General features: G+C 39.8%; 1 protein-coding gene across 2 annotated transcripts in view; it reads right to left on the minus strand.

The window, feature by feature from the left end:
* The window catches only part of tmco4 (transmembrane and coiled-coil domains 4), a 90,627-nt gene that overhangs the window by 62,931 nt on the left and 9,135 nt on the right, over positions 1-18,561 (minus strand). For both annotated transcript variants that reach the window (XM_059951982.1, XM_059951983.1), the window contains exons 3-8: positions 17,052-17,226; positions 16,864-16,891; positions 14,128-14,260; positions 7,248-7,345; positions 4,855-4,998; positions 546-665 (exon numbers count right to left, since the gene is read on the minus strand). In XM_059951982.1, the coding sequence (XP_059807965.1) occupies positions 546-665; positions 4,855-4,998; positions 7,248-7,345; positions 14,128-14,260; positions 16,864-16,891; positions 17,052-17,226 (698 nt within the window). The remainder of the gene's footprint in view (positions 1-545; positions 666-4,854; positions 4,999-7,247; positions 7,346-14,127; positions 14,261-16,863; positions 16,892-17,051; positions 17,227-18,561) is intronic.

Consider the following 18,561-nt stretch of genomic DNA (forward strand, 5'->3'; position numbering starts at 1 on the left):
TGGCAGCGTAATCATACAGCACTGAGCGCTACTGCCTGACAGCCGCAGGATCCCAGACTAGATCCAACTTTGGGTGTGTTCTGTACGGAGTGTATTCAAGGATCTCTGATTCTAGGTTAATTGCCTGCTAAGATAGGTGGCAAGAAATTCAAAGAGGACTTGATGAGCACAAGAAAGAAAAAGGTATTGAGAAACAAGAAGAAAATGGGATTAATGGGATTGTACCCCTGGGATCCAGACAGACCCAGTGAAAATAATGGCTCCCCATTGTACCATTAATCTTATAATCAATTGTAAGTGTTTTAGGACTGTATGCTTTGATGTGGGGTTTCAATGTAAAGTGTCAACAATTCCTTTCCTTCCAGAGATGTTGTTCAGCCCACTGAATTCCTCCAGCAGATTGTCTGTTGCTTAACACTTGAAAAAAAATCTTTTGAATCATTCATAGGGAAAGCTTAATCATGCCTTCAAACACTTGCATTCCGGAACACATAAAATTATTTTGTGTAAGACATTCTTGAATTGGTCTTTTTTATTCTTTATACCGTATTTTCCTGTGCATAGCCAACCAGTGACAGCAATAGTGATGTGCAGTTGATTTCCATCAGTTAGAGGAAGGAACTCAAACTCTTCAATAGCTCCCACTCGCTTTTTCATTTTGTATCCTGAAAGGGAAAGAAAATCAGATTTAACATTCTATCCAGAGGACACCAAAACCAAAAAAAAAAGACCATCAAAAATAACTAAGAAGGCAGACTCAAGTAATAAAAGAATCATTTCATTACAGAACTTGTTGTCCATTAGTCAATCCCTAAACATTAGTAGAAGTGTCATGGATTTTGATTAGTTTCGCATTTGCACTGAATTCCGAATGCATTCCTATTCCCAGTAAACTGAAACATTAAATTGAAGACTGGAAGTTTTGTTAGTGATTCATGCATAATATGTGCAGTACTCTTTTTATAACAGAAAATGTTGGACCACTAAGTGAGTCAGGTTGCATCTGTAGACAGAAACAATGAGTCTGAAACTTTAGCCATTTTTCTCTTTTACACAGATGTTGTCAGACACCCAATGTTCCCAGTATTTTCTATTTTTATTTCAAATTTCCAGCATCCACAAGATTTTTTTAAAAAATCACACTGTTCTTTTCTCATTCTTTTATGCTCTTTTCATTCTTCTATGCATTTCAAGAAAATAATTCTGGCCATGCATAAACCACCACCAATTCAGTAATTTTTTCAATGTAGCAGTAAATTTCAGTAAGTAAAATATTTGATGATGTTCTTGAAATTCTACTTATTTATTTATTTTATTTAGATATAGTACTGAACAGGCCCTTTCAACCCAACAAGCTGCACCACCCAACACTAGCCTAATTATAGGGCAATTTGCAATGGCCAATTAATCTACTATGTTTTCAGACTGTGGGATGAAACTGAGAAACCCATGCAGTTCAGGGGGTGAACTTATAGATTCCTTACAGACAACGCCAGAATTGAACTCCGAACCCTGGAAAGCCCCGAGCTGTAATAATAGTCGCGCTGCTACGTCACCTTGATGCCCGAATTAGGAAAAAGTAATCAGTCATGTTTGACACAGCTATCTCTATGTCTATCAATCTGCACAGTGAGCAGATAAGCTCATTTTGGCATCAACCCACATTATTACTTGTTTCCGTTCATCTCTGATTCCTAACTCCCAGATGGCACTCCACCTCATGGCTGCATTGGGGATGACGACAACATCCAAACAACTTCAGTGGAGAGGAATGACACAGCGCCATTGAGACAGTCACACAAGTTCATTATCAATTAGTCAAAACCATGAAGGCATGCAGTAATTGGGCTAAATACTTTCGAACTGCAGATTTAATATGTAGGAAGCTTGGGCACCCTCTGATTCAATTTCCTCTTGCTGTCAGATTACAAAATAAAGCTGACAATAGTTAATGTAAATTAGTTTAACACTCTCATTCAGAAAGGCCACAAGAACAGCTTGGATGCTAAATGGACACGTGCCATCAAGGTCACATTAAAAGTTTAATTGAAGTATATTTTTAATTCCTTATTTCTGTCTTTAGATGCCTTATTTTAACATTGCAAAATAAATTATTGCATATAATTGAAAAAAAACTCTTATGTATTGAGACCATAAGATATAGAAGCAGATTTAGACCCTCTGGCCCATCAAGTCTGCCCCACCATTTCATCATGGCTGATCCATTTTCCCCTCTCAGCTCCAATATCCTGTTTTCTCCCTGTATCCATTCATGCCATGATTAATCAAGAATCTATCAACCTCTGCCTTAAATATACCCAATGACTTGGCCTCCACAGCTGCCTGTGGCAACAAATTCCAGAAGGACTACGTGGAGAGCATTCAGACTGGCTGCATCATTGTCCGATATGCGGGGGGGGGGGGTGCTACTGCACAAGATCGAAATAAGCTGCAGAAACTTGTAAAATTAGTCAGCTTTATCCTGGGTATCAGCCTCCATAGTATCCAAGGCATCTTCAAGGAGCGGTGTCTTAGGAAACTGACATCCACCATTAGAATTCCCACCACCCAGGATGTGCCCTCTTCACACTGTTACCTTCGGGAAAGAAGTACAGAAGCCTGAAGGCACAAACTCAGTGATTCAGGAACTGCTACTTTCCTTCTGCCATCTAATTCCCAAATGGACACTGAACCCATATCTCACTACTCTTTTATTTCTGTTTTTATATATATAAAAAAGTTAACAAATTTCACGCCAATGATATTAAAACTGATTCTGATTCTCTGCCTAAAGAAATTCCTCCTCATCTCCATTCTAAAACGACGCCCCTCTATTCTGAGGCTGTGTCCTATGGTCTTAGAATCCCCCACCATAGAAAATATCCTTGCCATATCCACTCTATAGAGGCCTTTCCATATTCGATAGTTGTCAGAGGTCACCCCTCATTCTTCTAAATTCCAGTGAGTAGAGGCCCAGAGCCATCAAACACTCCTCATATGACAAGCCTTTCAATCCCAGATTCATTTTCGTAAACCGCCTTTGAACCCTCTCCAATGTCAGCATGTCCTTTCCTAGAAAAGGGACCCAAAACTGCTAACAGAAAGCCAAGTGAGACTTCACTAATGCTTTATAAAGATTCAGCATTATATCTTTGCTTTTATATTCTAGTCCCCTTGAAATGAATGCTAATATCGCATTTGCCTTCCTCATCACTGACTTAACCTGCAAATTAACCTTTAGGAATCCTGCATGAGGACTCCCAAGTCCCTTTACCTCAGATTTTTGAGTTTACTTTCCATTTCAAAAGTAGTCTATGCTTTTATTCCTTCCATGAGAATAAATCAGCCAAATTCTTGAAAAGAATCCCAATAGTAATAACAGTTGTCATTTTCAAAGTCAGTATGTGGTGAAGCTGTTAAAAAGCTAACAAGAATGCAAACAGAATAGTCCATGTTTATATAAGAAATGTAATATCCGACAGACACTAGAGACAGCACTTTAGAATTCTATGCATTATTATGGATAATAGTCAACAAAATGAAAATATATAGCACCAGCAAAGTAAAGCAATGACATCAAGGAAAAGCTGTTGAAACTTAGATAACTCAGTTTAACAAGAGTAAAATTAAAAAACAAGTTCACCATAAGTATTGCAAGTACTGATAACATACAATGATTCACCAAATTAATCCACAAAAGTAGAATCAAGGGCAAAAAGTTAAATTTAAAACAGATACTAGAAGAAGTATTTCAAAATTGGAATATACGTGGAATAACAGGCGAGCATCAAGGGGAAATCGAAATGCAGCTGGAAGTGTTCATGGATGAGTTAAACTCCAAACTTGCCTTATCATGAGGACCAAGAGACTCGTTGCAAGTACTCAAGACATCTGATGAGGCCCCCAAATCCAAACAGAGTTCAATATATTATTAGTATGGTGTAAAATACAACCACTTTGGCTGCACAAGACATTTACGCAGCTGTATTTTCAGTACTGCATATCATTTTGACTCATATAGTGGGAGGTATTGAAGGATAATACCAAGATGTAGTACTTGCAGCTTCCAATGCAGGCTCCCAAGAGTTGGAACTCCATTCAAACAAAGTGGATGTGATTAAGGTTTTAAAAATGATGACGGGATTAGATTACATCCAGTTGGTTATGTTATTTGAGAAGCATGAAGACAGTATGACTTGGGGATAGGAATATAAATCCTCATGCAAAGAGGTAGGAAGTACTGTATTTCTTTTCAGAGAGTCATCAACTTCTGGAACAGATTAGTGAAGTACACTCTAAGTACAGATTCCCTACAGTCCTTCAAAGAGGAAGCTAGGAAACATTTTTGAGACAGGACCTCAATTTCAATTGTAGGGAATATGTTGCAAGTTAGCTGGGAACAGAAGGACTTATAAATGACCATAATCTCCTGGAGCTTTGCCTGATTGCCTGAGGGAGTCGGGGAGCAATTTCTCATTTTTTTTTTTCTAAATTGACATCAGATTTTTCTTTTTGCTTTTTTTTTGGGGGGGGGGATAATGGGACATTGGCCATTCACCATTGTTTTTATGAGAGGATTCAATAGGCAAATCTACGAATTAGAATAAAATTCCACAACCTTAGTATTCTAAGTAAGATCGCAGCTGCAATGAGGCAGCAAGGCAATGATTGCTTTTGGAAGTCTTTTGCAAAAAGGTGAGCGGCACGGCCTGCTGCTAGTTCTTTGCCTTTGTCGTCCCCCCCGACCCAGAGAAGCTTAAGATGAGTTGGCCCACCTGAGAATGTTTTAGAAGCCATACTCTAAAATTAACATTTACTTTGAAAAGTACCAAAAAAACCCACAAATACACTTACCTGTCAGACCCGCACCTGCTGCCCCAAATAAAGACGCCATGATGGCAATTCCAGCTGTGGACCCAATGGCAGCTGCGCCTGCAGTCCCTACAATAGCAGCGGCTCCAGCTGCTACAAGGGGGGCAGCGAGGCCACCCGTGAGCCCTGCAGACAGAGGCCAGATTACTTAAATGGCTTCACATTAAAAATACGAGTGCTTATGTAATTACATTATTGAGCTCAAAGGTGCAGCCTCCTTTGAAATGAATCACAAGAGAATGAGTGTGCATGTAGCAGTGTCTAATCTCATACTAAGTCTTTATTTGCTGCTGATGTCAGCCTGATGATTCACCAGCATAAATCATAAACCTAATTTGTAATTGCACTGTTACAGATTACTAGCATTCAGACGTAAATTCTATCCCGCATTTGGATTTCCGAACCACGCCGTGCTAGCTGCAGTCACTGCATATTTTTGCACTAACACTTTTTTTTGTGCATTTTGGTCTGATGTGTTTCAGAGAATGGTTCGAGGAAATTCTCAACCTAACACCATTTCGCAGTCAATTAGTATGGAAATCTCTCACACTAAATTAAACATTGTATAAAGGTGCATGGGTCAGTTTTAATGCTAAAAGTATCAGGGACAAGATATCCAAAGAACATGTGATGAACTAAATCTTCTAACTGTTCACTGAAAACTAAAATAAGAACCATGCAATCTACTCAGTATTTCTAATGTTATTGAATAGTGTTGCTTATCTACAATAATCAAAAATATCAGCGCCAGTTTAGGGATCTATGAGGAACCTCTGTTCTGACTATGCAAACCGTACTGAGAATGGTAATAATGCTGAAACAGGAACTGGTGTAGCCTGTGTGCACCTGTTCTCAAAGCACTGCGTCAGTATCTGTCAAACAGCTGAAACGTGTTACCATGAAAATAATTCTCAAGAACCTCAGTGGCCAGTCATTCTTATTGCACAGGCTGACAGCTTTGTCATTAATCTGAAACATCTTCCAGAATAATTGCTGTGTCCAATTTCAAATACAATCTCATTTCTGTGATATTTAATGTGCTACAGTTATAATGCACCTATCACATTTCTCTCTCCTCGGTTCTGTGATATCTAATGTTTGCAGTTATAATAAAACTTATCATATTCATCTCTTCTCAGTTCTGTGATACTTAATGTCAGCTGTTATAATACACCTATCACATTTCTCTGTCCTCTAACAAATTTAATTTCTTAATAACACATCAATCAGAATCACATATCACCCATTATATTCCAATATTATGCGTATATTGGAAATAAACCCCTCTGCCCTATGAGTTTGCGTCAAACATGCAGTACACCAATTCTACAATAATCCTATTTTGTTCTCCTGTTCTCAGTACTCCATCACTACCCACACTTGGGGCAATTTACAGTGGCCGCTTATGTTACCAACTCAGGTATAAACTCTGGGAGAAACCAGAGGACCTGGAGGAAATCTATACAAACTGCACACATACTGCAGTAGAGTCAGGACTAAAACAGGGCACTGGACCTGTGAGACAGTAGCTATACAAGATTTGTCTATTTGTTATAATACCAGCACAAACGCATTACCCAGTACAGTGGATTCCAGTTAACTGGGACACATCCTGATAATTAAGCCGCCTCCCTAGTTAGCCAAAGTTTCGTGGAAATAGTTAAAAAGGTATTTTTAAAAAAAGGCAAATTGAGCAACAAATTATCTATTTAACAAAATAAAGAACAAATCAGAGCACTACCTATAGTACTTACAGTACTACAAAACGTGTGTGTTAATACCTATACTTACTGACGGAGGAATTCATCCAGCATATGCAATGAACAAAATCAGCACAACACCTAGTGTGGATAATGGACTGCCTTCATACAATGCAATCAATGAATGCATTCTCCAAATCTTCATTTTCATTGTAACATTCAAGATGCTTGTTGATACCTTCAAAATCTTTGTAGATCCTAACTTGTTGAACTAGTGAAATCACTTCATTTTTGCTCCCGGCCACTTCTGGCATCTCTAAGCCTGAATCTGTCTGCTCGAAGCACTCTGTAGTGTCTAGTGGCCACATAAGCACATGTGGCTGACACTGGTCAGAATCTGTTCAGCAAGTCAGTGAGTGGCATGGTGTCCCAAATAAACAAAGGCAACTTTCTCGATTAGTTTTCATTCTTCGAGTTGTCCCAAATAAGCAGCTGCCCCAATTAACCAGAATCCACTGTACACTAGTTTTATTTATAATATTCCCACTATGGTCTCAGTTCCCACTATAACCTGGCATTAGCTGCAATGTTTCTGTCATCAGCCTTTCTCCGGGTACAAGCTGGTTTTAGCTACAACATATTTATCACAATCACTGAAACTTGATTACAACATACCAATCACTGTTCCACCGCCTACTGTAGCAAGTCCAATAAGGAAATATCGCTTTAGCTTCTTTTTACGATCCTTTTTCTTCTGAGAAATTTCAAATTCTCTGAAAGTGTTGAAGAGTGAACAAGGTTAGTTAAAAGGGCCCAAAAGTAAATTAGAGCAACAAAGAGCAAACAAAAAACGAAATTCCAGTGAGGTCTCAGTATTTTAAAATTGTGCAGTAAAATAATACTCACAATCAACATCATCCTTATGGAAAGGCCATTAAGAAAAAAAAACATGTCATCAGTATCAATTCAGATATTAGCACCTGTCTAATGTCAAATCAGTAGTCGTTATAAATGCAAGTGATTCTGCAGATGCTGTAAATATAGAGCACGGATTCCCAACATTTCTCACGACACTGACCCCTACCATTAACTGAGGGATCTAGAGTGATACACACATAAAATGCTGGGGGAACTTGGCAGGTCAGGCAGCACCTTCGGAAAGGAATAAAGAATCACATTTCAGGCTGAAACCCTTCATCAGGACAGATGAAGGGTCTCAGCCCAAAATGTGGTCTCTTTATATCTTTCCATAGACGCTGATGCTGCCTGACCTGCTGGAGTTCCTCCAGCATTTTGTGCATGTTTCACTAACAGATATACAGTTGGTCTTTACTTGCACTGATTAAACAGGTGTCACTGTAGCAAATAACAGAAAAGGAAAATTCTATGGATTTTGTAAATTGCATCCATAACCACACAAGAGATGGTGATTCTGCCCAATAGGTCATGCTAGATCTCATTGAAACAGTCTTTGTCCCACTCATGCTCTCCCCATACTCTCTCACATTTGCTCATCAGTTTAACCTCAATGCTTTCCAGAACTAACCTACCATAAGGAGTAAATTACAATGTGATCTTGATTGCATGGCTATACAAAATTTCAAAAAGTTGTTAGGAAATAAATGTAATCAAACAGGTGATCAACAGAATGTTACAAATTAGGTACTCTTCTATCTGGAGACAATGGCACAATTGTTTTAGATGGGATACAATTTCTTTATCCAGTCCTTCACTCTGCTTAAATGTACAGCAATTGCAAAATGAACTTGAGAGAAAGTTAAAATGTTATCTAAGAAACGTGCACAGAAATGGAAATTGCAGGCAAAATATAAGCCCAAGTGAATTTGGGTTATCCAGCAGCATAAATGCAGGGTGGATCTTTAATTCTTGCACTGCCAGTTTTATTGTCTTATTACCCTGTTTCACATTTACAAGGTAGTGGGTTGAGACTAAAACTGTTCTGAAAAAAAATCAGTGAAAATGCTGGAAATAATCAGCAGGAGAGGAAATTAATTAACACTACAGGTCTCCTGTTTCCTCTCATCACTGCCTTTCACTATCAGCCCTTTCAGGGGCAAGGATAAAACAACATTGATCTATGTGCCCATCACATCTGAGTAGATAAAACCACGCTCCATTCTAGTGTTTACAATATGTACTCCACTTTATTTGACAAGGCTCTCAATCTCTTTCTCTTTCTTTACAACTGTTTTTATCACTTCAAAACCAAAATAAAGCTAATCTTGTCCTAACTTTCCACATGTGCTTCAGATTCAGCAGGCTAATTTCCAACATTTTTATTCTGATACCACAAACTCCTTTCTAAAAATTCCATGGGATGCTGATTCAGTTTTCCATCTCTGCCAACAGGTCTTCCCTTTTCCATTATACCTCTCCTGTAAGCTGAATATACCTTCCCTTTAAGTTCTTCTCTCCCCACTGTATTCATTTTATGAAAGTTCAAAGTAAATTATCAAAGTACATATATGTTACCATATACGACCCTGCAGACATACTCAATAAATCTATTACAGAATAACAACCTTAGTAGTATCAATGAAAGTTTGCAACAATATGGGCATTTGACCAGAGTGCAAAAGACAACAAACTATGTAAATACAAAAAGAAACAATAATTATAATAAATAAATAAGCAATAAATATCAAGAACACGAGATGCAGAGTTTGTGAAAATGAGTCCATAGGTTGTGGGAACATTTCATTGATGGGGCAAGTGAAGTGAAGTGATCCCCTTTGGTTCAGGAGCCTGATGGCTGAGGGGTAATAACTGTTCCTGAACCTGGTGGTGTGAGTCCTGAGGATCCCGTACCTTCTTCGTGATGGCAGCAGTGAGAAGTGAGAATGACATGGTGGGCATCCCTGATGATGGCTGCCTTCCTGCGACCACACTTCGTGTAGATGTGCTCAATGGTGGGGAGGGCACTACCCGTGATGGACTGGGCTGTATCCGCTTCTTTTTGTTGGATTTTCTCAATGCAAAATAGTAATTTACTTTATCTTCCCCAAATTTTGTGTAATGTATCTGTTGCTCGCAAGGCGGCCTGCTCTGCACTGGAAAAACCAAACATGGGTTGGGAGAAAGTATTGTGGATCACCTCTTTTCAAACCATATGAGATTGGAGGCATTTTAATTCCTTGTTTCACTCATATGCTGACTTTACCTATCTCCTACAATGTCACAACTAAGCTCATTGCAAGTTAGAACAGAAGATCATTCTGACCAGGCACCTTAACAGCTTCCAGGAATTAACACTGAATTTAACAGTTTAGGTAATCAACATACCTAGAAATTTTTTCCACATTTACAGCATTTATGTTCCATAAGTAACTACAGATAACCATTCTAAATTTGTGTCTTGCCTTGATCCTTTCACTAACCTCTTTCGTTAATAGCCATTTCCCACTTAATCCCTCCTGCCACACCTCAGACGTTCCCTTTTGCTCTCTCCCACACTTCGTGCCACTCTTTCTCAACATTTCAAAACTTGTTTTATCTTTGTTTTCTCTCCACTGATGTCATCAGGCTACCAAGTATTTCCAGCATTTCCCGTTTTTATCTCACTAAACCAAACTTTTAATCCCTTTAACCCAATTTCCCTTGGGATCAATAAAGTATGTCTGTCTGTCTGTCTTAGACACCTTCAGATGCCTCAAATCCTGTGCATCATTGTGCTCCAAATCCTGGGCCTCGATACCTCCCTGGGCAACTGGACCCTCGATTCCTCACTGAACAGAAGACCTCAGGAGCAGAATTAGGCCATTTGGCCCATCGTATCTGCTCCATCATTAAAATCATGGCTAATCCTTTTCTTACCCCCTTCTCTGCCAAACTCCCCAGTCTTCTCCCTATAATCTTTGATGCAGGGTCCAATCAAGAACCTATCAAAGTCTGCCTTAAATACACCCAACGACTTGGCCTCCACAGCTGCCTGTGGTAATAAATTCCACAAATTCACCACCCTCTGGCTAAAGAGATTTCTCCACATCTCTGTTTTAAATCAACACTTCTCTTTCCTGAGGCTGTGTCCTCCTGTCCCAGATTTCCCCACCATGAGAAACATCCTTTCCATATCTACTCTGTCTAGGCCCTTCAGCATTCAAAAGGTTTCAATGAGATCCACTCTCATCCTTCTAAATTGCAGACCCAGAGCTATCAAACGTTCCTCGCATGATAACCCATTCATTCCCAGAATCATCCTGGTGAACCTCCTTTGAACCCTCTCCAATGCTAGCACATCTTTTCTTAGGAGCCCAAAACTGTTCACAACACTCAAGGTAAGGACTCAGCAATGCCTTATAAAGCTTCAGCATCAAATCCCTGCTCTTGTATTCTAGATCTCTTGAAATGAGTGCTAACATTGCATTTGCCTTCCTCACCACTGACTCAACCTACAAGTTAACCTTCAGTGTACTGCACAAGGACTCCCAAGTCCCTTTGCATCTCAGATTTTGGGATTTTCTCTCTATTTAGAAAATAGTCTGCACATTTATTTCTTCTACCAAAGTGCATGACCATACATTTTCCAACATTGTATTTCGTTTGCCGCTCTCTTGCCCATTCTCCTAATTGGTCTAAGCCCTTCTGCAGCCTACCTGTTTCCTCAACACTACCTGCCCCTCCACTAATCTTCATATCATCTGCAAACCTGGCAACAAAGCCATCCATTCCATCATCTAAACCATTGATATAGAGCATAGAAAGTAGCCCCAACACCGACCCCTGAGGAACACCACTAGTCACTGGCAGCCAACCAGAAAAGATCCTTTTATTCTCACTCGGTGCCTCCTGCCAATCAGCCAATGCTCTAACCTTGCCGTAACTTTCCTGTAATATCACGTGCTCTTAACTTGGTACGCAGCCTCGTGTGTGGCATCTTGTCAAAGGCCTTCTGAAAGTCCAAATATACAACATCCATTATATCCCCCTTGTCTATCCTACTTGTGGTCTCCTCAAAGAATTCCAACAGGTTCATCAGGCAAGATTTTCCCTTAGGGAAACCATGCTGACTTTGGTTTGTCTTGTCCTGTGTCACCAAGTACACCATAAACTCATCCTTAACAAATGACTACATCATCCCAACCACTGAGGTCAGGCTTTTTTGGAATACATCTATCTTACATCTTCCTCATTTTTCCCAGAAACTCATACCATTGCTGCTCTGCTGTCATCCCTGCTAGCATCTCCTTCCAGTTTACCTTGGCCAACTCCTCTCTCATACCACTGTAATTTCCCTTAATCCACTGAAATACTGCTACTTACTGTACGTACTGTACTTTTCCCTCTGTCAAATTTCAAGTTGAACTCAATCATATTATGATCACTGCCTCCCACGAGTTCTTTTACCTTAAGCTCCCTAATCAGCTCCAGTTCATTACATAACACCCAATCCAGTATAGCTGATCCTCTAGTCAGCTCAATGCCAAACTGCTCTAAAAAGCCATCTTGAAGGCATTCAACAAACGCCCCCTCGAGATCCCCTACCAACCACATTTTCCCAAATCGACCTGCACGTTGAAATCTCCCATGCCTATCATAATATTGCTCTTTTCACACACCTTTTCTATATCCCATTGTAAGCTGTGGTCCACATCCCAGCTACTGTTGGGGGGTCTGTATATAACTGCCATTAGAGTCCTTCTACCCTTACAGTTTATGAACTCAACTCACAAGGATCCAACATCTTCCAATCCCATGTCACATTTTTTTACTGATTTGATGCCATTCTTTACCAGCAGAGCCACGCCACCCCCTCTGCCTACCTTCCTATCCCTCCAATACAGCGTGTAACCTTGGACATTCAGATCCCAACTACTATCATCCTTCAACCACAATTAAGTGATGGCCACAGCATCATACCTGACAATCTGTAAAAGTGCAGCAAGATCATCCACCTTATTTCTTATGCTCCGTGCATTGAGATATAACACTTTGAGTACTGTACTTACTGACAGACCATTGTAGATCGGTAACAACATGTCCTCCACACCAACTATCAGCAAAGGTGCACCACAGGACTGTGTGTATAGCCCTTGCTCTACTCACTTTATACCTCTTATTATGTGGCTAAATACAGCTCCTATACTGTATTTAAGTTTGTGGACAACACCAGTGTTGTCGGCTGAATCCACAGTGGTGACTAATCTGCACACTGCGGGGAGATTGGAAATCTGATTGAGTAGCGTCACAACAACTTCTCACTCAACATCAGCAAAAACTAAGAAGTTGTCAGAAGTCCATGAGCCAGTCCTCATTTGGGGAATGGAAGTTGAGAGGATCAGCAGCTTTAAATTCCTTAGCATCAACATATCAGAGGATCGATCCTGGGACCAGCACAGAAATGTCATTACAAAGAAGAAACAGCAGCGCCTCTGCTTTCCTAGGAGTTTGCAAAGATTTGGCACGTCACCACAAACTCTTGAGAACTTCAACAGATGTATGGTGGAGAGTTTCTTAACTGGTTGTGTGGAAACACCAATGCCCAGTAATGGAAAAGGCTGCAGAAAGTGGTAGATACAACCCAGTACATCATAGGCGAAGCCCTCCCTCCCTATCAATGAGTACATTTACATGGTGAGGCCACAAGAAAGTATTATCCATCATCAAAGACTTACACCATCCACACTATGCCCAATTCTCACTGCTACCATTGGATAGAAGGTAAAGAAGCCTTAGGTCCCACACCACCAGGTTTATTACTGACACACATGTCAGTAATAAACCTGCTGCTTATTTAGTTATATTTTATGCTCGTTTGCCTGACACTGAAAAGGTTATATGCAGGCAGCTATTGGTAAAGGTAGTAAGGAATCACACTGAATGGGGGAGGGTTGGGGTTGGAAATAGAAAGTGTATGAGAAAGCTCTCGCCTGCTTTGGCCAAAATTAAATCAATCAATAGCAACAAAACCAGCTAAAGCCTGTTCTAGGAACAAAGTTAAATTCAATGAAATAGAAGAGCAAGAAAGGAAATAATATAATCTATTTTAAAATACTGCATCATTAGCCTAGAAACTTGAACATAAAATACCTAATGAAGTGTCTGGAAGAGGAGACTACTAGTTGATTTGCTGATCATTTCACTGGAAAAAAGAGAGAGTGCACATGCAGGAAATAAGGAAAGGGGTGCATTCTTAAGCCTGGAGCCTCGTCTATAGGTGGATTTTCTTGGGCGCATGCCCCCACTGTAAATGGATATCACAAAGTATGATTCAAAGAATAATTCACTAACTGATATTAGGGTTCATCTGTCCCTAAAGAGGAAGGAAAACAGACACTTGATGGACACATGCAGGAGCAGAATGGCCATTTGCTGTGAGGGAACATCCCCAAATCTCCTCTCCAGCACAGGGACAATGCATTCCGTGAACTACTACTGAAAGATTTTGAAAGAATCATAGACCTTCATTACAAAGAAGTTATTTTAACCCATTCAGGTATCATCATGAATTAAAGATTTATTCTACAAAAGGAAAATTCTACTAGGCTCTCAGTTATAAAGCACACTGTAAATATATAAAGTCTGGCTCCCCTCTTACTCTGTGTCTTTTTCTTTATATCCTTTTAGACTCTCCACCAATGATTCTTCAAAGAGCTCCAGGTCTTCAAATGGAATTCTTAACAGCCACGTGATGTGACGGATTAGAACCCTTGCACGTGCATCATAATATCCTGCAAAGCAAACATAATTGTACACTGATTAAAAATAAGGAAAGCACAATAGCGATTCTTCCTGTTCACCACTTGGTCAAATTGTCAATACGGTTCTGAATTTGTATGCTCTGCAGATTCTGAGGTAGAAGTTTCTCTTCTGGAGTTGCAAAGGCCAGCACCAACCAATTGTATGGAGTGACTGTTCATCGTGTTCAATGCTACTTTTCTCACCACACACCAGAAACATTGTGTGGCACCTTACCGGTTTTATGATTCCGTTGATCACACCTTAACCGTGCAAGTCAAATAGCAAACGAAAATGAAGGAAAAGAAGAAAGTAAGAAGTGTTCCTGTGGAACACTGGGTGCCACTAGGTCCTATTGTTGTTCCTTTCCATGCCTTGCAGTTCCTTTATCTGTTTTTATACCAGGATGGATGAAAAGCGTGCAAGGAGCTGGCAGGACCACTCACCTTGAAGTCTGGTGTAGACACTACTACACCTCTGGCTGGTACCAGGTCATATTTAGGGGACAAAGTGTACAGTCTGCTTCAAAGCATCAATGGCACCAGGCAAGGAGCACTATATGCCATCGTGCACTCTCAGGGTACTAAGCAAAAAGTGGTATACACCAGCAGGTTCTAAATAAATAATTCTGAGTGTTGTCAGATAAAACATTTTGGTGCTGCAGAACAAGCAAATGTTCTCAAATATTAAGCGTTACACTTAGATACTTCCACATACTTTTATTTAGTATGATGAGTCTCCCATTTCAGATGGGCCTGAGGAGAAAATTCCTCTCTTTCAGAATTATGAATCTTTGGAATTCTGTACCCGAGAGAACCATGAATGCTGAAGTTATTGAATATGTTCAAGATGGAGATTGTTAAATACTTAAACTACAAGGGGTTCCAGGAAAATGATGTTGAGATCACAAATGGATCAGCTGTAATCTTATTGAATAGCAGAGCAGGCTCAAGAACTGATTAACTCTTTATATTCTTAATTTATTTTTTATTTGGATATACAGCACAGTAACAAGCCCTTCCAGCCCAAGGGCCCCATGCCACCCAGTTACACCCATAGGACCAATTAAGCTACCAAGCTGAATGGCTTTGGAATGAGAGAGGAAGATCCTTTGTCAGGACATTGATCCCTGCTAAATGTTGTTTAATGTTGATCCTTTTCATTTAAAACAACAATAAAACAGAATTCCATTGTTAACTTTTCATTGTTAAATGCTGTAATCAAAACGAAATGGAGCCATATTGTAAAGTCAGAGGTACTACCCTTGGTTATTGCTCAGATGGTTGATCTAAGTCAATGTGAAGAGAGATGTACCACAATACCAGCAGCCAGAACTGGCCTAGTTCCCAGTGTCAGTTCAAGACAGTAGCACTACCTTCAACTATATAAAGTGAAGTTCTAGATTCAATCCCTATTTCACCTCCTCGAGTTCAATCTGATACTCCAATTCTGTACAGACGCCAAGAGAGGTCGTCCTTCCAATGCAGATTAAAATTTCAATGAGCTGAGTGCTCTCTTGGCGCTCTGGTAAATAGTTCTCCCTGAACTCTAAACAAGAAGTACACTGCAGATGCTGGGGTCAAAGCAACACGTACAACACGCTGGAGGAACACAGTAGGTCGGGCAGCATCCGTGGAAACACTGACTGCTTGTTTTATGGATGCTGCCTGACCTGCTGAGTTTCTCCCTTAACTCCAAGCTGTTAAAAAAAATTGGAAAGCCCAGCAGGAGAGGAAACTAATAATGACCCTACACCAAAGCCCCAAACTTAAAACTATCAACAGCCACTCGGGACATTAAATATATACAGCACATAGCACAGTTTTTCTTCTGAATCAGTGTTATCTCCTGCTTGATATCAGCAATGTAACAAAGAACTGTTTCTTTTAAAATCAGGACAAGTTCAAGATTTGTGGTATTAAAGTCAGGAATCTCATGGTCTCTTCATCTATCTCATTTAATTCCAATCCTGTACTTTGTCTGGCTCTTTCCGAAGTTGATTTCTTCTTCAAATCACCTTTGCCAAATTCAGCAAGACTGACCTGCAAACAGCCTGGTTATTTACAAGATTTGCCTGGGGACTTCCTGCATCAGGAAAGTATCCTTGGTTAGACAGACAGCAGCTGCACAAGTAATGCAGAATCAGAGCTACAAATAATAAGATAATAATGGAGGAAAACTGTGTGTGAAATGTATGTTTCAATCCCATGATGCAAGGAATGAGCATTCTGAAATGGTACAAAGAAGACTGGTCTTGAATCTGACTGTTTCCTAATTCAGGGATCCGATAAGGTTGAATTTGGAATTGACAATGAGCTGAATGGCCTTCTTCAACTCATACCTTCTTGTGATTTGTGTAGCTTTAGACTGAAGTGATAATGGTATCTGTGCTATTCATCTGACATGCTTGTAGGGAGTGCAGTGAAGAAACATCTCGATAGCAGGAGGTCAGGCTGTGGCTCGGGGGAGAAGTGCATCAGGTAAATCAGAATGACTGAGTACTCAGTACAGAGTGTGTGGGAGTAACAGGATGCATAAGCAGTAGTACTCCAGTCCAACACATTTAGAGACAAGAGTCAGAGAATCTAGAACTCACCATCTTTTAGGGAAAAGGAAACAAGATCCTGAAACAGAAAAACAAAACAAAATCAGTTAAATTCTTGAACTTTTCTAACATGAAGACAAATATTTCATGGACATTTGTGTAGAAATATGTGCACAGAGTTACAGCTTCAAGAAAAATTACCCAGAGTGCCTGAAGATTTAACTGCATAGAACGTTTACCTGGGTGATCAAGATTGGATTATCCTTCAAAGCTGGTTCTTTGAGCAGCACATCTGCAAATGTGTCAGTACCTTCCCCTCCCATTCCGTTGGTAAAAGCCTCCATGACAGGCAAGACGGCTTCTGAAAGTTGCAACCACTGTACAAGCCCTTCAATAAACTGTACTCTGAACAGCCTATGAAACCAAAGAAACACATTTAGTGAATTGTTTTAAAAGGATTCACACATCTTTAATTCAGTACATGTATACAGGGGCTACTTTAATAGGTGCACCTGCTCATTAATGCAAACATCTCATCAGTTAATCATGCGGCAGCAATTCAATGCATAAAAGCTTGCAGGCGTGGTCAAGAGGCTCAGTTGCTGTTCAGACCAAATATAAGAATGGTGAAGAAATATGATCAAGTGACTTTAGCCATGGAATGATCATTGGGATTAGACAGGGTGGTTTGAGTATATTAGAAACTGTCAGTCTCCTGAGATTTTATGCACAACAGTTCCTAGAGTTTACAGAGAATGGTGTAAAACAAACCAAAATACATCTATTGAGCGGCAGTTCATGAGGGAGGTCAGAGAAGAATAACCAGACTGGTTCAAGATGATAGGAAGGCCAACAGTAACTCAAATAACCACACATTAGAACAGTGATGTGCAAAAGAACACCTCTGAATACACAACATGCTGAACCTTGAAGTGGATGGGATCAAGCAGCAGAAGACTAAGAACATACACTCAGCCGCCACTTTATTGGGTACAAGAACCTAATAAAATTGCCACTGTATTTACTGTGTATTTACAAATTTAATATCACACAACACATACACACATACATATATGCACTCTTATATACATACATACTCACAGTACTGTGCTAAAGTCTTAGGCACTTTAGCTATGTATATGTTCTAAGACTTTTGCATAGTACTCTATATATATATATATATATATATATATATATACACACACACACATACATATTTATTTATATGTATTCCTTGACATAGTGTAACTTTGCCCAAGTGTGATCACAGAAACATATACACACAGAATATACATATACACCAACTCAGTGCCAAATTCGCTCGTGTGCACATGCATTTCTCACATACAAATATAAAACTGAAAAGCAATGAACAGTGGCACAGTGGATTTGCAGATAGCGCAGCTGCTTTGGAGATCCAGTGATCTAGTTCTGTTCTGACCTCCTGTGCTGTACGGTGTTGGCATGTTGTCTCTGTTAAGGAATATTTTGAGTTAGGGTATATGGCAAATATTAATTTCACCAGCAACTGAACTTCAGATTTGAATGTGGATTGCAGATTGAATTTAAAACACAGGTCAGAACAATTAGACCACAGATGACTGCCTATGCATGAATGTGGGTTAAAGGTAATGGTAATTAACACTCTGGAGTGTGGGTGCGAAGGTGGTGTTTGAAAACTATATGCAATTCAAAGGAAGCATTGTTGATACATTGTTGTGTAATACTGGGTTGAGAGGACCTCTTCTT

Source organism: Hypanus sabinus, chromosome 27 (assembly GCF_030144855.1).
Source record: "Hypanus sabinus isolate sHypSab1 chromosome 27, sHypSab1.hap1, whole genome shotgun sequence".
NCBI classification, from domain to species: domain Eukaryota; kingdom Metazoa; phylum Chordata; class Chondrichthyes; order Myliobatiformes; family Dasyatidae; genus Hypanus; species Hypanus sabinus.